General features: G+C 38.8%; 1 protein-coding gene across 2 annotated transcripts in view; it reads left to right on the plus strand.

The window, feature by feature from the left end:
- The first annotated feature begins 961 nt into the window (after positions 1 to 961).
- MAPK14 (mitogen-activated protein kinase 14) overlaps positions 962 to 25,898 on the plus strand; it is a 76,748-nt gene continuing 51,811 nt past the window's right edge. Inside the window, exon 1 of one of the 2 annotated variants that reach the window (XM_037519590.2) lies at positions 962 to 1,451. In XM_037519590.2, the coding sequence (XP_037375487.1) occupies positions 1,336 to 1,451 (116 nt within the window). In that variant the 5' untranslated portion in view covers positions 962 to 1,335. The remainder of the gene's footprint in view (positions 1,452 to 25,898) is intronic. The other variant, XM_037519591.2, reaches the window with a different exon arrangement.

The raw sequence follows: 25,898 nt of genomic DNA on the forward strand, positions 1-25,898 counted from the left end.
CAATAACAACAATAATAATAAAACAAAACTAGCAGACAATCATAACTAAGAGACATTCTGTGAGGGATGGGGAGGAAAAGGGAGCAAAACAGGGGAGAGAAGAGCACAAGGGACTATGGTGATGGTTCACAGGTGATCTGGTGGTGGAAACTTTACCGGGAATACCCAATGATGTAAATAAAAGATATAAATAAAAATACATAAAAAACAAAATAATAATAATAATGCTTCCCTAAGGAAGATTCAGTTTCTGCATCTGGATCAAACTATTTGGATGTATTTTTAAAGTGCACTCTGTGTGTGTGTGTGTGAGTGTGTGTGCACGCGTGCGCGCTCATCACGAACCTATCCTATTAGACCTTCCTTGGGTTCTGGGTACTTGCATTTTTAAACTCCCAGGGTGCTGCTCCTGCACAGAAAATTTGAGAACTACGAGGAGAGTCTGAGTGAAAACCTCAGTCTTACTGCAGGGCTAATATTTGCTTTTGGGACAGAATTCCGAAGAATAAGCCATATGTTTTTGAGCAGATGGGAATGCAACGACTTTCTGGCAGGAACCTTCCCCTTTTTTATGCAAGCATTCTTTGGAAATTAGGGGTCCGCTGAGCAGCTGCTCGGCTGCTGGTGACGACCCGCAGTTCAAAGATCTCCTGGCTCTTTTCCTGACACCCTATTTGTCCCTGTCGCTTCTCGCCGTGCAGCCAGGCATTTGCCCCGCCGACCACTGCGAGGCGCACGCGACGTGCGCTGCCCGCTCATCTTCCCCCGCCACCTCCGCTCGGCGCAGATCAGACCCGGGGAGTTCCTGCCTCTGGTCGCCAGCTGTTCTCTCTTCTCGCGAGAACTGCTCTTCTCGTCCCCCTTCCTTCAGGAGCCCCCTCCCGCGGGCATGTTCCATATTGGGTAAAATCTCGACTCACGGAGAGTCCCGGGAGCTGTTCTCGCGAGACTACGCGGGAGGCTCCTGTTCGCTGGCTCTGGAACCGCGACTACTGGAGCCTTAGTGGGCTGCAGTCGGAGTCACGGTCCGGCCCCAGAGCCCGGAGGCGGCCTGGTCGGGGAGGGTGCAGGGGGAGCGCGGTGGGCGCAGCCTCGAGCCCCGGAGCGCGCCCCAGCCCTTAGCTCGGGCTCGCCCCGGTAGCTGAGGCGCGATCAGTCGCTGCACTGACAGGGGCCGCGCGCGCGGGAGTCGGCGGGGTCGCGGCACCCGCACCTGCGCCCGCAGCCAGCGCGGGGTCCCCGCCCGGCTGGGCAGGCGAAGAGGCCGGGGAGCGGGTGCGGGCGCAGGCACAGCCCCGCGGGGCCACCTCCTCGCTCCGCGGCCGCCGCTGGAAGATGTCTCAGGAGAGGCCCACGTTCTACCGGCAGGAACTGAACAAGACCATCTGGGAGGTGCCCGAGCGTTACCAGAACCTGTCCCCGGTGGGCTCCGGCGCCTATGGCTCCGTGTGGTGAGTGTCACCAGGCCTGGGCCGCGGTAGGCTGGGTGGTCGCTCATGCCCGACAGCCAGGCCTGCCCCCTCGACTCAGCAGTACACCAGGCGCCAGGAATTTTTCTCGGGGGAGGGCATTGCTGCCCCTTCGGCCCCTGCCCTGCACTCCTGTACCCCTTGCACCCCTCAACCTGCACACCCAGGTCAGACGTGTGCAGGACGCGCGTCCACGATGGGTGGTAGGTGGTGGTGCTGGAATTCGGCCCTGGCTCGCTCCTTGAACATTCCCTTCTTGAGAGGGCTTGGGGCGGGGGGGGCGGTGTGCTGCTCAGGGACCAGGCACGGAATGGGGGAGCTCTTTAGGGAGCTCTCTGCTGGCTTCGAGCAGAAGGATCCTCTCCGGAGCTGCGCCTACCTGGGGCGCGGGAGCCTGCCCTCGCAGCAGACGAGTCCCGGTTGCCGCTGGGAGCAGCAGAAGGGCACACAGCCCAAATGGGAGACTGCGGTCATCTGAACCAAATTGACCACGGAGGGCGTTCTGTCCGGCCTTTTTTGTGTGTGCAAACCTCCGTCGAAATTCCATTTTGAGAAGCGTTCATTCTGAATTCGCTCTTGAATTAGCAGCAAACCACAGAGCTTAAAATACTGACTTTATCTTGGTGAGGACTGTGCCAACTTGAATGGTGTGTTTCCGACCCTGTTCAAAGCGTATTTCCTTTTCGCAGGGGTGGGGGTGGCAGTGCCTGTGAGAATTCTGCAGCTTGAGAAACTGGCGTCCTCACTGATTAGTCACATACCACACTGCTCATTTAAGTATTGTTTGACAAAACAATTTTCTCACTTGCAGCAAGTGAGATTCAGATTCGTTGGACGCCCTGAAGATCAAAAAGTTATTAACAATGCTGGGAGGTATTGTAACTATTTTTACATTGCGATAATTCTTATGAATACTGTGTTTTTAAGGCCCCGTAGAGAGTTAACAGGGAACTTATCTACATTTATAGCCTGAGGTTTTCATAAGGATGTGGAATAATAACAAAGGATGGAAGAGACACGTTTTAGTTTAAAATCACCCTGTGTGTTAAATTGCTACCAAAAAATTTCAGGACCTGAGATACTTCTCTGACTTCTCAGATTGTGTACACTATGTTTTAGATGTACTGTAAATTGAGAGCGCCTGCTTAGAAACTAGTTCGTGCATATGCATTATTTGAAAAGGGGGCTATGTAATTATTTTTTGTTTTGGAACAAATTCCAGTCTTTTGAACTTGTTAATGGTTAAATATAATTCCTGTATTTCTTAAAGTCGCATCATGAATTTCCTGTTTGGTAGAATCTTCTGGGTAATTGAGATTGTGCAATAGTGTCCAGTAACAGATCATATTGCATTTTCTAGTTCAAGCTCTGTGAGTTATCTTGCTGATGGCACCATATTTGACTTCTTTTCTACATTTTTTTAGTATGGCAATTTACATTTGAAAGAATTTGCAGCATTTGTGTGTGTGTGTGTGAGAGAGAGAGAGAGAGAGAATTTTCAAATATGTACTTGGGTTCCTTTAATAGCTCATTAGTTTGCCTTCATTTTTCGTTATTAAATCAACACATTAACTTTTGTGGTATCAAATTTTTGTTTCCAGCTGATGTTTAAACTTTATTGGAAAGAATAGCCCAACTGCAGGGAGTTGATTGAGCTTGAAAAAAACTGCTTGCAAGGTTTCCCTACTGTTAATTTTTATAGCTCTGCACTGGAACAGGAGATTCAGATTTAAATGAAGTGCTACTAAAACGAACTCCACATTTCTTTAGTGCTATGCTTTTCTGGCTTATGGACTCCAGTAGTATCTATAATTTTATTAAACAAGTTTTTAAAAATATATAATAGTTACATTTTATAAAATTCAAAAGGTGTAAAAGGAGATCAGTGGAAAGTCTTTTCTTTCTTGTTCTGCAGTTACATTATTCCTTTTCTCAGAGACAACCACTGTTAAGTTTTGAAGGCAGAGTATGTTGGTGTTCAGTAGTAGTTCAACTAAAGGGATTTAAGGTATAACCTATAGAGATAAGGTGTTATCTCTTGGTGGATGAACTGAAATTACCTGACATTGTGTGAAATTATATGAAAATTGAACAAATGTAACTGATTTTGGATTGGCAGTATCAGAATTTAGATTTACAGGTACATGTGTTCTCATTCAGAGTAGTTATTTGAAGTTGTTCTTTAATTTAGCAACTTTTCAGTTATGGCAGAAAACATTTTTAGGGAACTTTTAGAATCTGTTTTGAAACCTGTGCTATTTTTCACTGTTTTTAATCCACTGAGGGCAGGTATGATTTTAGGTAATAACAAAATAAAATTGAATCCAAATTTCTTAGGGAATTTGAACTCAAGTCTGGTGAAAGAGGTTAGGTAATCAGGTTGGTGACCTGCTTTAGGTCAACTAGGAGTTGTAAGTATAAAGTAATGACACAGAATTTCTTGTGTGACTTGTAGAACTGGATCACAATGAAATCTGATCCAGAAAAGAATCTCTGAAAGTGTTTGAAGGAATGCAGCATCACTGAAATATGTGCCAGTCTCTAAAGTTGATTGCTCTGAAGTGCAACTTAATTTTTTTTTTACATTAAGCCTTGCATTTTAATTTACAGTAAGTACATAGTAAAAAATGCAAGTAGCAGCCGCTTTTATAACTAACTGTAAGTGAATCAAAGATCAAAGAATCAGACTAGAAATTTGAGAATTGATAGGGTTTTACAAATATGCCTTTTCCTTTTTAAGGGATAAAGGGAACTAAACTAAGTCTTAACAGTTTTAAGGAACTTTATGCAGCCTCCCTGAGGGGAAATGATGCAAAATTGTTCAAGAACACGTTGTTGCAAAGCATTGATTTTTGTAGGTTTGAAACAGATGGGGGAAATCTTTGTGGTAAGTTTAAGGAAATATATAAACAGGAACTTAAATGTCTTTCCTTGGAGCATGGGTTTTCAAGACCTTTGCTGTTAATTAGAGGCGTAGGGTGCTAGTAACCACAAAGTAGGTGAGAATTGAGAATTATCCTTAAACCATATTCAATCACTTATTCAGTAATATTTGTTCAGTACCAATTGTGGACCAGATAGTGGGCTAGGTTTCTTAAGATAGAACAAGACATTCCACTCCTCATAGAGCTTCTAGCCTAATGCAAAAATAATAATAATATTTTATAGATGGTTTGCTATGTTCTAGGTATTGTGCTGTGTAGCCTATATTTAATATCAGTGCATAAAAAATACATAAGGCTTTTAGTGAGAGGATGGCAGGATTTACTAAGAAATCAAATTCAACTTCCTAAACATTTTGTGGAAAAAGATTGTGTATAAATAAATATAATACAAATAAATGAAGTTACTTTTTGTTGGCACTAATGGCCAACAAAAAAGAAAAAAATCACCCCCCAAAAAGAAAAAAATCTCTTTTAGATTGAACCAGGGCAAAAATAAATAAAAATATGTCACTGAGTATGCAAAGATGATTTTTTTTTAGTGAAACTTTTTTATTTTCTTATATCACTGTTCATTTTTGTACAGTATAAGATTTCTCCCCTTAGGTGTAGTGCCCATAAATCTCCTACCACCACATCATCCATGAACCATCCCCATAGTCCCTTGTGCTCTTCCCTCCCCTATTTTGATCCCTCTCCCTCTCACTTCCCAGTTGTATGTCTCAGATCTATATTTTGCCTGCAAGTTTTGTCTTTTTTTCTTTGACGCTTTGTTCGATTTCCCTCTATTCCTCCTGTAAATGAAACTATCTGATATTTTTCTTTTTCCTTCTGACTTCACTGAGTATAATCCCTTTCAACTCCATCCAAGTTGCTGCAAATGGCGTGAGTTTACATTTTTGATTACTGAGTAGTAGTCCATTGTGTATATATACCACATCTTCGTGATCCATTCAAAAGATGACTTTCTTGATTCCTGGTCAATGAGGGACATGTCCCTTACATTTCTAGTGGTAGTAATGGGCCCATGCAGATCCTTCTTCCCATTTCTTTTCTTTGTAACCAAAAGCAAGGTATTTGGTACATGTCATCAATGCCAACCAATAAGAAATATTTAAACACGATGGCAAATACTGTATTCTTGATATATAAAAACTTTTAAGAAAGAATTCAGTCCAATTGGCTACAGAGGCATATCTATTGAATCCTATGTTTCTGTTGGCTCTCATTTTAAAATAAGGGTATCCCTAATCCTTGGCTTTTTAATTCTACCAGTTTAATTTCTTGATACTGAGGAGTACTCTTCTTTTGATTTCTCTTTCTCAGCTTCAGAAAAGATCTGGTGTTAACTTTTCCTTTCATGGGTAACAGTAGAGATGGTGCTGAGCCCCTGGGGCTTAGGATTCAAAGGTGGGAGCATTCCCTGAGTTAGATCATTGTCATTTTAGTATTAACTGACATTTTTATGGGGTTTTACAGTTTGTAAAAGTCTTTCATTCAAAGCATTATCATTCAGTCCTGATTGGCTCTGTGAAGGCAAGTGTTACTAACCCAGTTGTATACATGAGGATTTGGGCTCATTCAATAAACAAACAACATATTTTGGTGCAACTTTGGATTTAGTTCTGGGGGTTCAATACTTTAGAAGTGTCTTTTCCTGTGTATGTGCGCTGCTGAGGTATAGTGGCACCTTTTTTGTGCCCCTGTCTCCCCCTACCCCTCTTTTGTGAAGAAAGGGGTTGCTGCATCACTTGGCAATAGAGCAGTGACTGTGGGAATCCAGTCCCACCAATGTCATTGCCTAACTAATCTGAGGGGCAAGGACAACTTATTAAAGTCTTCCTTGGATTTCATAAACCAAATGTGAACTCATTACCTAGATTTATTTTCCCCCAAAGAATTATTAGGCAGCGCAAATAGTTTACTCCTGAATTTATAAATCTTGTTGGTTTGAAAGTCTTCAATGTGTGTTTTGTAAAGTTGGGACTACACATACATGTTTGATAAAGTATGGGGTATAAATAGAAACAACTGCCTCTCCAGGCCTTTGGAAATAATTGGATTTTTGCTTTTTACTGTGAAATTGGGTAGTGATTTGCTCCTACCAAAGAGATATTACTACTGTAGTGCTCAAAAACCTCATTACTTGAAACCTAGAGATTTCATCTCATGGTTATTGTATACTTGGAGGTCATGCACATATTCCTTTAGGACAAAATGAACAAACAAAGCTCAGTTAAACTGAGATGTAAACAAAGCATTCATCTATTAGAGGTAGTTTGTCTTTGCACAGTTCTTCCATAACTTAAGTTCATTTGTGTTACAGATTTGTAAAATCAATCTGTCTTCCAGCATTTCATCTTTTTAAGAATTTACTCTAGGGAAGAAGACTGTGGCCTTTGAATTTTGTACTTTTGGACCTGGGTTCTGATATACTTGGTTCCCAGGATAAATGTTGGGGGAATGGAGGAAAGAGGTCTGGAAGAGAGAGTAGTCTAGGATGCCCCCTAAGTTTTGACCCCGGAAAAACAGAATTTAGTGTCATTTTTTTGACCTTTGGAGTATTATAGGATATAGGATTATGGTGGCAAAAGGAGGAGGGACATGAGTTCATGCCAAGTTCCTTGAGGACAGGACTTTGTGTAGTATGTTATACTGACACTTTGAGCACCTACTATGTATGGGTCCCTCTGTAGGTATCGGAGATGAAATACAAACAAAACAGACAAAAATTTCTGTCCTTAAACTGTGTTCTGAGGGGAATGGAAATGGAAGTAAATAATAAATAAAATTTATAGTGTGTCACATGGAAAAATGAAGCAAGGAAAGGAGAGCGAATACTGAGTTTGCTATGCAGCACTTTTCAGCAGAGTGGAAAGAGTACACCTCAGTGATAAAGTGGCAAGTGAGTGAAGACTGAGGGAAGTGATAATAGAACACTGGTTGGGTATGGGTGGGGAGAAGAGAACATTCCAGGCTGAGATCAGCTAGTGCAAAGGCCCTGAAGCAGAGACCTGGCTCTCCAGCAATGACTAGGAGACCATTAAGGCTAGAGCTGAATGAATCAGAAGTCAAATAGTAGTTAAGAGAAGAGGGTGGAGGTGCTGCAGATATGCAGGGGTTATGTAGGGCCTAAATTTGCCTTTATAGGAACTGTGCCTTTTACTCTGGGGGGGATGGGGCGGAGCCATGGAGGCTTATAACCACAGGAGAGACACGATCTGTTTTTAGCAGATTACTCTGCTCTAAGGTAGTACCTTTTTTTTCTTTTTTTTTTCATTCCAATACCCATTTGAGATATTAAGTGTAATTTCAGGTAGAATGGGGGAATCACATGAATTGGTACAGAACCCTAACCCAAGCTCACAGCTCTTATTCCAGAAGGGTCAGAGTACTAGCCCCAGTGCTTTGTGGTGGGTCTTAAAAAAATCTGGATTCTCCAGTCCAGGTCTTTAAATAACATGGACTTACTTCACTTTTTCAGGTTTCTGTTGCCAAAAGGAAGGGAGCAAAGAGATTAGCTCTAGACTTCTGTTGACAAAAGAAGATTAGGCTGCTGGCAGGTTTAATGTTTTCTAACTTCTTTGGACTTCTAGGTTTTTTCTTACTATTGGATCATACTTTAAAAGTCACTTTTATCTTTCTTCAAGATTTAAGACCTCATTTATTTTTCTGTTTTATTTGGCCCTGTATCTGCTTTGCATTCCTCTACCTTTCCCTAGTACAATAATTTTAGTGGAGTGGATGTTGGATTATTGTTACCTACTAATGTTTTGGCTCTGAGACCCCTAGGACTTCTGTTAACTTGAATAAATCTTAAAGATTGAAAGATTCTACACGTGACTATACAAGTCCACAGGATTTACTGTTTTCCCTACTCTTCCAGATACAACTTCTCTCTCCTTTCATGAAAGCTATCCCCCTTTTACTGCTCCACCATCTAGTTGCAGAAAGTAAGTGTTCCTAAACACAGATTCCCATGGCAACATAACAAAAAGGTAATAGAACAAATGTTTATTTTGTCTAGACCTGCTGTCTGAGTAACTTGAGACCCTGAACATGTTCACTCGTGTTGACTTTGCATGATGTTGTTACAGATTTCCTCAAAACCTTCTCCTCTTAGACCTTGGTGGTATTGTCACTGTGCCTTTGCCATGAAAGAAGATACGAGTGTGTACCTCACTATCAGGCTGCCCACAAGTATGCATTGACTGCTTTCCCTAGCCTGCAGTCCAGTGTGTAGGCAGCACAAAACACGTAACCATGCCCCCTCCTCCCCAAAAAAGTATATCATTTTTCCTTTGTTTTCTTAAATTCATTAATTCAGTATTGCCAGTGCTGGGCACCATATTAGGCATTATATTTATAAATATTTTTTAAAAAAAGCAAAAAGATTCCTGCTTTTGAAAATATTAGTCCAGAAGGGACATATTTATGTTGTTTCCTCAGAGGGTGCTTGAAGTCCTCTGTAGCTCTTCTTTTCTGCAGTCTTTCAGTCTAAATTGCTATCTCAAATCTACCTTTATGTTTCTAATGCTTCGCTTAAAATCTTCTTGTAGAGTCTTCTGTGTCTCTCTTGAATTTAGTGATACCTGATCACTTTTTACATCTAGGGCAAAACTTCATGCCAAGTTATGTGTTGGAAATCTGTATCAGAGATGCCTTTCCATCTGATGATTCAGATCTCACAAAGTAATGACATCAGTATGTGCCCACAGAGATTAGAACTTCTTCTTTTGATCTGTGAAGGGCTCAGGGAGGCTGTTTTTGTGGAAGAAAGGGACTGTGAGGGTAAGAGTTCTCTGGAACATTAACCATTTCCTATACTTCACCAAGGGATGACAGCCTTCTCGCCTACAGATCTTGTGCTCCTGGTCATACCCTTGGTCTGTCCTGTGACAGCTTGAAGTGTTTGGCTTATGAAAGTGTATATTGAACTTTTCTTTGTATTTTCTCATCCCTGTAGTAGGTATAACTTCATTTCCAGAAATAAATGCTTTATTCTTAATATCCTCGTAATTATTTTTTTCACCTGTCAAATCCTTCATCTAAGGCTTAAGTTAGCGTGAACCTTCTTGAATTTTCAATTTTTGAATAGTTTCTATTTGTATTTCTTCTCCAGGCTACTGAATGTTGGTGAAAATCTTACATTTCTCATTTGGTATAATTATGTCTCCTTCATGATGCTAATGTTAAATTGAAGTGAAATATTGTTGTGTTGGTATTTTATATTGATATGCTTTCAATGATTTCCTCACTTGGCATCATAAGTTCGACTTGCTTTATTATTTGATTCCCAGTTTAGTGTACTAAGTGCCTTATGTTTTGAATGATCTGCATTGAAGTTAGCAGTATCAATGAATTAAACGATGTTGATGCTAACGCGAGTAAAAGGGGGGAAATAGTGAATCCAGAAAACAAGCAATTTTATGAGTGTCAAGCTGTACTTATGTTGTTAGATACAGTATAACCTAGGGTTAGTCAAACTACTGACATTATGGGTGGGATTTTTGTTGTTGTTGTGGGGGGCATGTCTTGTATATTGAAGGATGTTTAGCAGCACTCCTATAGCCTCCCCACTAAGTACTAGTAGTATACCCCAGTTGTGACAATGAAAAATGCCTGCAGACTTGCCACAAATGCAAAACAGGGCAAAATGACCCTTGGTTAAGGACTCCAAATAATCCAAATATATAGGGTTAAATCCTATATATTTGGATTAATTGGCCCAGAATAAAAACTGGATAGGATACCTTGAGCTGTCTACTTACTTACAAGAAGATAGAAACACTGCACTTTCTGTGCATATTCCTTTTGAAGTCATTATCTGTTACATTCTCAACAGTGGCTTCATTCATATATTCTTATGTCCAGATTTGTACTTCTTAGCCTAATCTTAAGTGTGAACCACCTTTTGGATTTCAAGAGTATTGAAATGTAATATTTCATGCTTTCCCTTGATTATATTTCTATATACTTCTTGAGGATGATCGCAGAGATGTAGCTCTACCTACCCTAGCAATGGGTTCATGTTATATACGTTTGTGGTTCAACCTTAGACAATGTGGAGTTGATATTTGAAGGAAGCTTACAGTTGGCACTGATGATTGATAGTAGTCATGAAAATTATAATCAGGGAATGAGTCAATTACCTGAAAATTTCTATAACTCTAAGTATTAAGAGAATAGAATTTTGAAAGATTGAGAGATGTGTGTATATGTGTTTTAGACCTACTGTAGTGAAGGATATGAATGTTAAGAGTCCACCAATATAAAAGAAATAGTTATAAAATAATACATTTTTAAAAAAGGTATTTGATATGTATAGAGATGTGGGGACATTATATGATATATCAGTTAGAATACTTTTATGAAGGAGGAAGGATTTGAAGGTATTTGGAGGAGGGATAGAGGGGACATTTGAAGGTGGAAGGGAATACATTTAGGTGACAGGAGAAAACACAAGAGAATAGATATGCGATAGATTGGCCCGGCAGCAGGAATAACTGAGGTAGAAGAAAACCAACTGTGGTTCTCATTCTGTTTGTACTTCAGAATAGCTTGTGGAGCTTTTAAACATCCAGCTGCTTGGCTTCAACCCCCAGAAATTAAGAATTAGGCAGCTTGCATTTTTCTGGGCAGTCGAGAACTGCTACAGTTTCTTGAGTTATAAAGTACAAGTAAGTGCTTTAAAATTGATCTGAGGGCCTCCCCTGGTGGCACAGCGGTTGAGCGCTGGACTACAAAGCTGCCTGAAGCCTCTGCAGCCACCAGTTTGATCTCTGGCTGCCTGCGAGGGTCCCACATGGTGCGACAGACCTCTCCTGCCGCGCCTGCTGCTCCCCTCAGCAGTGTGCTTCGTCACTCTGCCTGTTCTGTTCCCCGCTCTGGCTCTGGTGAATTCTCTCACCCTCCCGCGCTTCTGACTGTACCCAGTGCTTGTATAAATAAATAAATAAATCTTAAAAAAAATAAAATAAAATTGATCTGACTGGTTGTGCCTACATAATGCATTACAGAAAGCAAATGTGTCTATTTGTGAAAGTCTTTTAGGAACTTGTTTATGTGTGTGTCTGTTCATTCTGACTCCCCAGCAAGATTTCTTAGTTTCTTGAGATTAGAAACTATCTGCTTTGATATGTATTTAATAATTTTGCATTATGTGCCAGGCACTAAAATATGAGGTTAAATGATTAATAAACTCTAGCTTCTGCTCTCCCTCTCAGTCCAAATTGGAAAACAGATAAAGAAATAAATTTTTTTTTAGTTCATTGTCTAAAGTATTGACTACATTATAGTGCTGATTATAGTAGTTCATCAATCCTATTTAATAATTATTGAATCAGTGTGCATTTTACCTTGTAGAAACTATATTTTAATTATTCATAGCATGACAATAAATGATCAAGGATTTAGACCCTAAATTATATTTTAATAATCTGCCCCATTTTGCTATTTCAGAGATAAACTCAACCTTAAATTTGAGAATAAGAAATCTTAAAAAATATATATATTGAGAATTTGCTGTGTGATAAACCCCATCCTGGAAGCTAATCATGAAACTCTTTTATAATAATGACATGTTCATTTCAACTTGGAACATTTTAAACCACCTGCTTTTTATAGTTCATAAAGTACTTTCACATAATTATCTTATTTGAGCTTCAGAACAACATTATAAGATAAGAAGGGCTGTTGATGCCTATTTTATTAATTTAGAAAGACGTGCAATGAAACTTTGGCCAAGATCACCTGCTCGAAGGTGCCAGAACCAAAGCTAGAATTGAACTTTTTTTTCCAAAAGATTTATTTATTTATGCATATAAGAGCTGGGGTGTAGGCCAGAGATGCAGTGGGTGAGAGGAATCACCAGAGACAGTGTGGGGAGCAGAGCAGACAGATGTACTGAAATACACTGCTGAAGGGCAAGACAGAAGAGGTCTGCTGCGCCATGTGGGTCAGCTCCCTGGCTGGATAGCTTCATAGTGGCTATCCAGCTACAGTGGTTGTGGATAGCTTCACAGTGCTGTGCTTAACCCCTTGCGTCACCAGGGAGACCCTAGAACTGAACTTTTGACTGCCAGTTTACTTTTCTCTATGTCAGACTGCATATGTTTATGTTTAATAGAATTTGTGAAGATCAGATCATCAAAACACTACAGAGACTGTTCACTAGGATGCAAAAGTAGCTTTATTAAATGAAATTTCAGTAATTTTTTAGAGCAGTAGGGATTTGTATCCTGTATTCTAAAAAGTAAGTGAGATATCTTAAAAATTCCAGTGTTTTGATGGGAAAAAATCACATTGCTAAGTATAATGATTTAAAAAGTATGGCCATAACTTATTTGATACCCCTCCCTTAATGAGCTTAATTCTCTTTCCCTTGAATGAAGGCTGTACGTAGCAACTCACTTCTCCAGTGTGTGGAATGTGGTGGAGATGATAGAGTGTGACATCTGAAACTGGGTGATAAGACACTGTGGTCCCTACCCTGCTCTTTCTCTGAGATCGCTGCTCTGGAGAAGTTCTCAGCCTGGGTAGTGCAGACATTCTGAACCAGAGAAGGACTGTCCTATACATTGTAGGATGTTTAGCAGTATCCCTGATCTCCACCTTGTTGCATCAGCCCTCCATGTACACCTCTGTTGTGACAGCCAATAATGTCTCAGACATTGTCAAATGTCCCCTGGAAGGTAAAAGTTGCCCTCTGTTGAGAGTCACTGTTTAGGGAAAGTCAGCTGCAATGTTGAGGAGAAACCGAAGAAGCCCAGTGGAAAGGATCATACAAACAGCTGAGGTCTGCCAATAGCCCTATGATTGAGCCATCCTGGAAGTGGATTCTTCAACCTTACACAAGCCTTCAGATGACTGTAGCCAATGTCCTTACTGTAGCCAGTGTCCTTCAGTCTCATGAGTGACTGACCATACAAACTATGAGATAATAAATCTTATTTAAGTCTCCAAATTTGGGAGTGATTTATTTTCTAGCAGTAGATAACTAACCTACATAAGTATTACCACATAAAATATATATACATTGTAAAAGATAGTCACAGACTGAGGAAAACCCAACAGTTGTGAAGACATATGAATGCCTGTTATGTCGCTCTATAGTTATGTTCATAGTACATATCTGTAGATTGCTTTTCTGGATATGAAGCCTATAAACATTTGCACTAGGATGCAAAAGTACTACTTTTGCACTAGGATGCAAAAGTAGCTTTATTAAATGAAATTTCAGTAATTTTTTAGAGCAGTAGGGATTTGTATCCTGTATTCTAAAAAGTAAGTGAGATATCTTAAAAATTCCAGTGTTTTGATGGGAAAAAATCACATTGCTAAGTATAATGATTTAAAAAGTATGGCCATAACTTATTTGATACCCCTCCCTTAATGAGCTTTTACATCATTACTGTAAAAGCCTTTTAATTATAGCAGCAAGGCAAAGTTGATTGGTGAAAATACTAAATACAATATAATGCTTGATTGCAGTGTACATTGTAATGTACAGTGTTGCAACAATTAGTCTTTTAATATTTCTAATTTGCTTGAAAGGAGTTAAAATTATTTAGTAATAAATTCAAAAACAGTTGTAACTGAAAAATCACAAACACAAATGTCAAGAAGATATACCCATGATGACACAATTGTAATAAGACTTTGAAAAATATCCCCTTTTAAAAGCAATAAAATAATCCACGCACAATAATTTTGCAATTATTATGGGATAACCATTGCTTTTGATGCAGATGTATCATGTCACATTTGCAATCAAAGAAATATGTTAACTGACATCACTGTAGCCTTTAAAGCTTCAGTGAAGACATATCTCGAATCATTCTATTTTTAAATGGAACTTGCAGCAAATGAAGATTAATTGCATTTCATATTTTCATCACAAATAGTTTTGGGTTTTTAGAGTGCATGTCTACGTGAATTTCCACACTGCTTGAATATTAATTTTCATCAGCCTCGTAAAAATTGAAGCAGTTGTATGTGGAAAACATTTTTACTCCAATAGTTTAGAAGTTTTTGTAGCAGGAATTGTACCAGATCAGGGATGACAAGTATCTAGCATACATGTTGCCAGTCTCTGTGTCGCAGCCTGGTGGCAAAACATCCTTAATTAATCTTGCCACAAATTTGTTTTCTTACCTAAATGAGATTTTCATGGAGATACTTAAGTTACATTAAAGTTCTTAAACTATATGTTCTATAAGCAAGGGAAGTGATCAGTAAAATGACTTTCATTCTGGACTAATCTGCTGGTAAGGTTTTTCATATGTCACTTATGTTTTAAACTTCTTTAAGAAGAATTTGCAGAAATTGGAAAGCTGGGGATTGGTCACATTGCATGTACTTGATGATGATTGTATTCATAACATCGTATGTTCTTCCCATCAATGTGAAAGGGTTATTGCAAGAAATTAGTCTAATGCAGCAGGGGAAGAAGAGGGAGAGGGGTCAAAACAAGGGAGGGAAGAGTACAGGGATCTATGGTGCTGGTTCACAGGTGATGTGGTGGTGGGAGTTTTATGAGGATTACACCAGGGGAGAAGTCAAATATTGTACAAAAATGAACAATGTAAAAATAAATTAAAAAACAAATAAATAGAAATTACTCTGTTAAAATACTACCTAGTGTAAGTAGTCTGATTGTTTTGTGATTTTTCAAAAATAAAGTCTTATGTACACATTAAACAAGGTATTTGAGAGTTAATGAAAATATTAAAAGCTAACAATTTTTAAGTGTTTTAAGTTTTTAACGTAAATCTTAAATTCCTTGCTACCCTGAGGAATTCTTTTTTTTTTTTTTGAGGATCCTAAATCAAAGCTAGAGTTTTAGTTGCATAAAGTTGCCTTTATTTTCATAGTGCTCTTTCAAAAATAGGGGGGCTGTGCATATGCATCAAAACTACAGCGCTACTTTCACATTTGTTTGAATTTAGAAGGAAAAAAAAGTACACTTCTATAGCAGAGTGAAAAATGTGCTGAAAATATTTCCAGTATGGTATTTAATTTAAATTTGTGTCAAGTTCCACATTGGTAGTCTGAAACTTCATTATTTAGAAGGCTCATTTTTTTTTTTAATGCATACAAGAACCTGGGGTACAGGCCAGAGATATGAGGATGAGAGGATTCAGCAGAGACAGAGTAGGGAACAGAACAGGCAGAATGACCAAAATACACTGCTGAGGGGAGCAGCGGGCGAGTCAGGAGAGGTCTGCTGCGCCATGTGGGTTGCTCCCTGCCAAGGCTGGGATTGAACTTGTGCTGCAGAGGCTGCGGGCTGCTTTACAGGTTGCATCTTAACCCCTTATGCCACCAGGGAGGCCCTAGAAGGCTCATTTTGAGGACTGTCATTAATTAACTTGAATTCAGTTGAAAAGGCTTCAGATTGCATGGTCTGAAGAAGAGATGTTATATTTTTGCAAATTACTTCTTTCCATTTAGATATTTTATTTTATTTATTTATTTTTAAATATTTATTCATGCATACAAGAACTGGGGTATAGGCCAGAGGTGCGGGAGGGTGAGAGGATTCACCAGCGACAGAGTAGGGAACAGAACAGGCAGATTGACTGAAATACACTGCTGAGGGGAGCAGCGAGCAAGACAGGAGAGGTCTGCCATGCCATGTGGGTATCTTGCCAGCCAGCCAGGATCAAACCTGCATCTCAGAGGCTGTGGACAGCTTCACAGTGCTGTGCTCAGTCGCCTGCACTACCAGGGAGGCCCATCATTTAGATATTTTAATGAACTTGGTGTATTAATGAGAATGTGTTAACTGCAGATTCTAATATATTTCCATTTAATTCCCCAAAATAAATAAAATTTCCTTTTTAATCATTAGTGAGGGTTCATTTTTTTCCATATTAACACTATTTAGGGATTAAAAAGTTATCTATGACCTTTGAAAGAAGTTATAAAATCACTTATGAGTCCCACGAACTACTCAGAATTATGCTAATAGTCTGCTTATTCTTGATTCTGTGAGGGAAAACCCAAATAGTTTCTTGAGGAAAATCTTATATCTTCATTTGTCTTCTCATGCTGTGGACGTTGATGCTTTCCCTAGTTAGACTGCACCTCGCCTTTCTTAAAAAGCTGTCTCTCTTCCTCGGCCAACCCAGCTGACTATTGACCTGCCTCGGCAACACAGAAAATCTTCAAGCAAGTTGCCAGTCATGGAGCATAGAGCTATCAAAAGCTTGGTTAATGGAAATCAGCTTTGGAGGATTGTCTGAGGAATATGGAGCTTACTATCTATTTTTGTAAACACTTTAGATTTCTTCTTGGATTAATAAGCCTGTCAGAGAGCAGTACACTGTGTTGTTTTGTATTCTCTTCCCTCCTCTTAATACTGGACTGTATTTTAGTTTATGACAGCATTCTCCAATGATAGATGTGCTAAGAGAAGAACCATCTGAAACCGGCTATTATATTTGTGTAAGTCTGTTAATTAGGACATTTTTACCATATTATGCAGTGTCTCCTTTATAAACATATACAGGAAGAACTTTTTTCTGCTTTTATTACAGAACTAATTATGCCTCTCTTCTGTTCTTCTGAGTATCTAGTTTATTTTTATTATATGGCTCTGTGTCTCATGTCCTAACTGGTTGTATTATCCTCTTTGTGATGGCTTTAAGGAGCTCAGAGCCCAATTTGAGGCCCACCTCTAACGGGTATTTAGAAAGGACCTCATGGTATACATTTGTATGCTATGCTCACCCATATAGAGTTTCTTATTTTTCTTGTTTATTTTCTCTTCAATCACTTCCTGTTTGTCATACACAGGAGTTGTGTATGACACAGTTCAGACTGTATAAATTCACTTTGGTATAACTTAGCAGGTAATATGTTAATAAATATAAATGGTTAAATGAAATTATTTTAGAATTTAGTAAGAATCCAGTAAGCTAGATTTTTGGTGGGGGAGGCAAGTATGAATGTGTAACAAGACATCAGCTTTATTAAGTGAATATTGTTGTAGGCACTTGACTCACAGCAAAAGATCAGTAGTGATGCCATTCAAATACAACTGCTTTTAATGAATTTTATATATTTTTTCCTAAGCTTTTTTAATCAATGATTTTATGAAATGTGAATTCATTTTATAACTTTGAAAGTCTTCTTGCAACTTTGCAAATGGATGTGGGGGGTTAGGATTTATTAAGCAGTGTATCCTGGCTTTTAGTTTGGAGACCCTAATCATCATAAAGATAATTCTATGTTATGATGTTCATGGAAACAAGGTTTTATTTGTAGTTATAGTTTTAAGTATGTGATTAAGAGGATTTCTCAACTGGTAATGCTAGTAAGTGAATCATTAAAGTCAGAGCCAGTAGCTGGTCCTTCGGTTGTTTTTGTCACCAGCAGCTTGGCATGCTAGAAAAAGAGTGAACGTTGAAATTAAACAGATGTGGGTTTGAATTCAGTGCATATTAACTATATAACCTTGAATGAGTTGTTTTTGACCTTCATTATGGTCTTATTTAGGAAAGTAAATATGACTGTCTCACAAAGTTATTATAAGTATTAAATTAAACAGTTCCCAGATAATATGTATACCCAATAATAAGGTACTCAGTAAGTTTAAATTTCTTCTCCTTTAAGTAGTCGATTGCTTTTATCAGGTGATTTATGTTTTTTGAAAATTATTTAGAATTTATACTTTTATTAATGAAAATGTTCAATATAAGATGAAATATACGATTTTTCCTTGTCAAAACAGGTGAACTAGGTCAGAACAGTTAATGCTTATCAAAGAGGGGGCAGGATGGGTAGTGTATATTACTTGCTTCAGTAGCTTTTACTGTAGGGATTTACTAATAATGAACAATTCCTACTTACTTGCCTTTGTAGGTAAACATTTGCCCTTCAAGGTGAAAGTGTATGACTTTTGAAGTAAAAATTATTAGTCTGGAAGAAGCAGTGTGAAATAGGATGTCCACTGTAGTAGTATGTTTATTATTTGTGTACATGGATGAATGGAGTGGCTGGAACGCTCATCAGTAAGAGAAATATTGGTTAGATTGTAGTACAGATATTTCATGAAGTTATGTAAATGATTGTTTAGTAAAATGAAAGATGCTTATGACTTAGGGATAGAAGATACAAGTTTACTTATACGCTATGAGTATAGCCTTGTAAGTATCATTTAAAGGAAATTATAACTGTTAATAATAGTTTTATTAAAGTAAGAAAGTGGGGCCTCTTCGGTGGCCTAGGGGTTAAGTCTCAGTGCTATTACCTCTCTATGACCTGAGTTAGATCTCCTGACAGAGAACTGTCCCACATATGGTGCAGCAGACCTTTCCTGTCTCACCCTCTGTTCCCCTCAGCAGTGTATCTCAGTAGATTCAACTGTTCTGTTCTCCACTCTGTTTCTGGTGAATCCGTTCACCCTCAACGCCATGGCCTACACACCAGTTCTTCTATGCATAAATAAATAAATAAATAAATAAATAAATAAATAAATCTTTAAAAAAATAAAGTGCTTTTTTAAGGGTGATAGCACAGTGACATAATTTTACAAATGACCTTATTATAAGCTCTTTTTTAAAAAAAGAAATCAGGATAGAAAAATATCAAAAGCTGGCCTTCCTGGTGGCCCAAGGGGTTAGCACTGCATTATGAAGCAATCTGCAGCCTCTGTAGCACAAATTCGATCCCCGGCTGGCCAGGGAGCAACCCACATGGCGCAGCAGACCTCTCCTCGCTTGCCTGCTGCTCCCCTCAGCAGTGTATTTCAGTCAGTCTGCCTGTTCTGTTCCCCACTCTGTCTCTGGTGAACCTCTCACCCCCCGCATCTCCAGCCTGGACCCCAGCTCTTGTCTGCATAAATAAATACATCTTAAAAAAAGAAAAAGAAAAAGAAAAATATCAAAAACAAAAATGTTACAAGTCTGGAGCATGTTAGATATTTCTCTGTGTATATGTATATATAGTTAATGTATGTGTATGTGTATAACTTTTTTTACATATCAAATCATTCCTCTGAATTTGTTCTTTTCCCCACTGTTAATATAGCACACACATATTAGCATATGCAGATTCTTGTTAATGTCTGCAATCTGTGGCACACAGAAAATGTACCTTTCCTTAAATGCTCCCCAGTTGGACATTAGTTTCTGTTTTTTTTTCTTTTTTTTTAAGATTGATTTATTTATACAAGAACTGGGATATAGTCAGAGGCACGAGAGGGTGAGAGTATTCACCAGAAACAGAGCAGGGAGCATAACAGGCAGACAGACCGAAGATACTGCTGAGGGGAACAGCGAGCAAGGCAGGAGAAGTCTGCCGCACCATGTGGGTTTCTCTCTGGCCGGATGGGAATCGAACCCATGCTGAAGAGGCTGCGGACAGCTTCACAGCACAGCGCTCAATCCGCTGCACCACCGGGAAGGCCATAAATGCTCCCCAGTTGGGCATTAGTTTCTGGTTTTGTTCTTGTGAATTTATAGGCAGCGGACGTTTACTTGTTTCAAACTTTACTTTTTGAACTCTACATGATAAAATTTTTATGTATATAATTTTAAAACCCAATTTGTGTATTTTGAACTGAACTTTTTGGAAAGTAGTCAATGGTCTGTATGAGGTCACTCTGTATTATTGGGCATTCTTTGCCTTCATATATGTTTCATCATCACAGTGAATTAAGTTCTGTGACATCAGGTACTATTTAATGATTCTTTTGTTATCCACAAAGAATCTCATGAAGGAACTAGTTCCTTCATTCCTAAATACTTAGGAAGGGATATTTTTGTGAGCTCACACATTATTGACTCCTTTAATGTTTTAGATTCACGGGGAAGAAGTAGACCTTCAGGGATTGAAAGTTACCCCTTAATGTACATAGAATGCAAGTTCTTATGAAATACTTTTATTAGCACCATCCTGAGTTCAGTATAAGATAACAGGAAAATCTTTTTCTTTCTGATGTGCAATTAATTACAATAGGAAGCATTTTAGAACAGAAGCAGAGTCGACACAATTGGAATTTATTTAAATGGACTGAACTATTAGCAAAGGTTAACTTGCTTTTCCATTATGTTATGGTGGTTAAGCATTCATGCTTGAAACACACCTCTTAAACTTGAGTCCCAACTCTGACATTTTCTGTCTGCTCACATTACTTAACTTCTTTGTGCCAATTCTCTCATCTATAAAATGGAACTAATAATAACAGTGACTTCTTTGTGCCTCAATTCGCTCATCTATGAAATGGAACTATAATAACGATGTCTTCTCATACAGTTGTGGTCATTAAAGATGTTCTCTCATGTAAAAATGTAAATAAGCTCTCAATAAATGTCAGTTTTTAATGTAAACATCAGTGTATTGCTCTATGCTATTGAATTTATAAATATTGGTGACCAAATGATAGTTGAAGTTTTTCTTTCATATTTTGGATAATTACATTATAAAATTCTCCTTTGTACTTTTGTTTAGCATGTGCTAAGAATGTCCTGAATGCTAGCATTATGCCAAGTCCTATGTAAAACAATGAAAATAAAACGGAAGACGCTTTTTAAGCCTTCAAGGTGCTTGTGATCACTGGAAAAGGCAGATGTTATTAATGCTTAAGATTTGAGCTTATCATGGGCCAGGTCCTTGGCTAAACCCACTACAAAATGATCACATTTAATCTTCATAAACATCTCCCAGAATAGATCTGAACCTTACCTTCATTTTTCACATGAGGCAGAGAAAATTTAATTGACTTCCTCAAGACTGTACAACTATTATGTGACAGAACTTGGAATGAAAACCGAGATAGTCTAATACCAAAATCTTGACTTTTATTTAACCTCTTTGCTGGGTGGTAAATAAATACAGTAGTAAAGTATGTATTAGGATCTGTGGAATACTAATTAATTCTGGTCTGACTTTTACTGAGTAATATACAGGAACAATAGATATAATAGTCAAATGTGAATAAAAATATGTATTTTATTAGTGGTAAAGCTGGCATGGAGAATGGTGTGGACCGGCAATTGGAGTGGGCTTCTTATTTCTTATCCCACTATCACTGTCACAGTCAAATAATCTAGAAACCCAGTGACATTCTTTGCTTCTAGAGACCCCAACAGGCTTACCAGTGGAGGAGCGGAGAAAGTGGGCAGGCGAACTCTGAGTTGGAGAGTTGAGGGTGGTGGCTCAGGAGCTCTGGCCATTTTCCCTGTCTCCCCAGAGCAAGTGATAAATTTACTTGATACTTTCAAGAAGAAAGAAGTTACTATGTTACAGGATTATAGGAACAAGAGAATGAGAGAAAAGAGAACCTACTTCTTTTTATGTGGATATGGAAGTAAACAGTGAGGATGATGTGAAAGGAGGTAACTGCTTGAGACCTCTTAGCTACGTCTCTGAGGTGAAGAATAGGACCAATATTTAATCCAGTGCTTGAAGGATAAAATTCATTTGTTTAGGGGGAATGGAGAAGAGCTTGTCAGAAATGAGGAACAGGAAGAGTTTAAGGAACTGAAAGGAACGAGCATATTCAGAACACGGGAACGTGACGGGAAGGAAGGAGTAATACGGAAGCAGGATGTTAGCAGGTAACCCCTGAAATAAAAAGGGGGTGCCCCAGTTTGTAGTCCTCACCTGCTGGCTTAAGTACTTGGGACAAGACCCAAAAGCAGACACAAAAGAGAATTTTTTTTAAAGATTTATTTATGCATACAAGAATTGGGGTGCAAGCCAGAGGTGTGGGGGGTGAGAGGGTTCACCAGAGACAGAGTGGGGAACAGAACAGGCGGATCTACTGAAATACACTGCTGAGGGGAGCAGCGGGTGAGCCAGGAGAGGTCTGCTGCGCCATGTGGGTAGCTCCCTGCCTGGGGATCGAACTCATGCTGCAGTGGCTGCGGACAGCTTCATAGGTTGTGTCCTAATCCCTTGCACCACCAGGGCAGCCCACAAAAGAGAATTTTTTAATGATCCCCACAAATGTGTATTTTATTGTATTTATAATTATTTTCTTACATTGTTATTCATTTTTGTACATTGTTTGATTTCTCCCCTCAGGTGTAATACCTGTAGTTTTCCCACCACCATAACATCCATGACCCATCACCGTTTAGGGGCAATTTGTTTAGGGGGAATGGAGAAGAGCTTGTCAGAAATGAGGAACAGGAAGAATTAGGCTCTTCCCTCCCCTCTTTGGAGCCCTCTCCCTCCCATCCCCTGCTGTATGCCTCAGATCTATGGCCAGCTTGCAAGTTTTGTGTTTTCCCTGATCCTTTGTTTGGTTTCCACACAGGGAGAAATTTTTGAAAGATTTATTTATAGGGGGAGTTGGGGGTGGGGAGAGAGAGAAATTGGCCAGCATGTGGCTAGATGCTGTCTATCCTTCAGGCACTACAAGGGTATAAGTTGGAGCCAAAAAAGAAAGAGAGCAAGACATAGCTGCCCTCAATGTTTTAAAGGTCTACCTAGCTATTAAGCTCTGCCTCTAGTTCCCAGCAGCAACCCCTTTAGGAAGTAGATTCATGGCAGGCTGGGAGTTGTAGTCCTTGGTGCTTGAGAGCTTGGTGTGGAGCTGGGGAGGTAGAGTCTGTTCAGGACTTAATTCACTGGCTTGAAGTTTGCTATACCTCTGACAACTTCCCCTCTTTCAATTTTGTCACCATTTCTATGGTGATGAAAGAAAAATGTGTGGGTGCTGGGGTGCAGCCTCAGAAGACAGTCTTCTCCCAGGTTACATTGTATTCAGAGGAAATAACAGTCAGGAAACATTGTCTGTAGCTGGCCAGTGTAGCAAAATCCACCATTTTAAGAAATAATCCAAACCAGAAGAAAAAATTACCAGGAATATTAGCAAATAGCAAAAGAAGCAAATCAGAAAAACGCAGGAAGAAAATAATACTTGGAAATTCTTTAAAATAGTTCTGCTATAGAAATATTGAGCCTCTCTACCTTCATCCCAATTCTATCAAATATCACTAGTATGCAAAATGCATTTGTAAGCTAAATCTAATTCCAATCCATTTGATCTATTTTTTGCATAAACTCACAGAGCAGAATAATAAAGCAGAATTTTTGTTAGCTTTGTTGGAACTTTAGAGGGATTTTAGGTTGCGCTCTCAACATTCAGTCTGTACATACTTCGGAATCAAGGCCTTGGTAAGATCTCACCAGGCTGCACCTGCAGCACCTGTGCCTTTGGGTAGATTTCTACTTCTTCAGGTTCCCAAAGCTTTTCTCTGGGATCTCCAGGCCTGTCCATGGAGGCAAGCTTCGCTGTTTCCCTTGGAGGTCTCTGGAACTCTCTGTTCAGTTTCAACTCTCAGAAGACATTCCTATCGTAACTTCCATAGTGAGCCATGTTTCCTACTCTTTAAGGAGAGAAAAATAAAATTCCCTATTGAAATTATACAAAGATAGATACATTACCATGAGTAATAAGAATTATTACCATTTTTCTGTATTACGATGACATCAGGGAAAGATACAATGCAAGCACAATTTAGCTCTGCTCATGAAAATGCAATTTAAGGGTCTTCCTGTTGGTGTAAGGGGTTAAATCACAGTACTATGAAGCTATCTGCAGCCACTGCAGCATGAGTTTGATCCCTAGCCAGGGAGGTGACCCACATATGGTGCAGCAGACCTCTCCTGTCTTGCCCACTGCTCCCCTCAGCAGTGTTTTTTCAGTGGATCCACCTGTTCTGCTCCCCACTCTATCTCTGGTGAATCCTCTCACCCCCCACCCCTCTGGCCTGTACCCCGGTTCTTGTATGCATAAATAAATAAATCTTAATAAAAGAAAATAAATCTTTTTTAAAAAATGCAATTTAACATTGCTGCTAATTGTCATTAATGGAAAAAGAAAAGTTTTTCTTGACTTCAAAACTAATCAAAATCAAAAAGTATCAATTTTAACAAAAACTTATTAAAGTTATGTTCATCTTCAGTATGCATTCAGTCCTATGTAGAACATTGTTATTCTCTAGTTCTATCAGTTAGCATGGACAGAGCCTTTATCTTATTATTTTCTATAGGAACAATTCTTCAGATATCAAAACTCTGAGATAATCAAAATTAAAATAATAATATAATTGACAAGGGAAATTGTTCAACATTGTAACTTTTTTTTTAAAAAAATTTATTTATTTATTCATTACAAGAGCTGGGATACAGGCCAGAGGTTTGGGGGGTGAGAGAATTCACCAAAGACAGAGTGCAGAACAGAACAGGCAGATTGACCCAAGTACACTGCTGAGGGGAGCAGCATGGGAGACAGGAGAGGTCTACCCTGCCATGTCGAACTCGTGCTGCAGGGGCTGCGAATTGCTTCATAGTGCGGTGCTTAACCCTTTGCTCCACCAGGGAGGCCCTCAATATGATAACAATATTCCAGAACAATCAAAATTGACAAACAGTATTAACATATCAGATGCTTAAAAGATTGCATATAAATTTTAGAATACTATTATTAATATTCATGTGTATGCCAAAGTTAAAAATTTTTCCCAAGTGACAATGCTTCCATTAAGTTCCAATTAAATACCAAATAGGTTAAATTCATCTAATGTCCTTCCCATGAGAAAAGGGAGAAACTGTGAAGTGTCTCGCAGAGATTACATAAAATTTCCTCTAATAAAAGACTGCCAATTTTTCCTAACTTATATTTCTGGGAAGTTTTATCATAACTATTAGGGCGGTGAAAAATCATTTTATTATGATCCAAACCTCCAGCTAAAGTCATCTAGTGCAATGCTGATAGCCAATTCTTAATCTTTAATTTTGACTGTATAACTGGAATTTTTAACCTTCAGTAAAACCTGAATTTCCCAACTCTCATTTTACCTGATGTTTAAAGACTTCATATACCCAACACCAATGATCTAGGGAGAAGAGAAAAAAAAAATTCTCTCAGTACCACAACTTGATAGGCATTTATGTTTCAAACCAACCAGTTAAATTCCAGTTTAGTCTCGTTAATTAAAAATTATCCCAGACCATTTTTCCTGGAAGCACTTGTACCTTTTCCCATTTGCCTTGAGCTCAGAATGTCTGTAGGTGCTATTTATACCAATTTTTATCATCAGAAGCCAAAATAATTAGATACGAAGGGGAAAACATACAGACATACAACATAGAAACACAGACAAATCCCTTAGTTTTCATTTAAGCCACATGCAATATATTGCAATGTGCAGTTTTGTTCATATTTTTAAAGACATGGAACGTTCTCTTTGCTTCCTTATAAAAATAGTTTTCGCCACTGCCTGATAGAAAAACAATTCTACTTATATTGAAATACCCAGGCTGTTTGTTCACCTTAATCACACCTATATCTGCAGAAACAGTCTGCAAAGAGACAAAAGGGGAAATATCATAACATAAGCCCATTAAAAAAACAAAACCTTGCAAAAAATCAAAATTGTAAAAATAATTTTAAAAAGGAAAATCAAATCAAATTCTTTCCATGTAGTCAAAATCACATTCCCGAAACTGGGGCATGTTATCAGCA

Source organism: Talpa occidentalis, unplaced genomic scaffold (genome assembly GCF_014898055.3).
Source record: "Talpa occidentalis isolate TD23 unplaced genomic scaffold, MPIMG_talOcc4v2.1 talOcc4.2, whole genome shotgun sequence".
Lineage (NCBI taxonomy): Eukaryota > Metazoa > Chordata > Mammalia > Eulipotyphla > Talpidae > Talpa > Talpa occidentalis.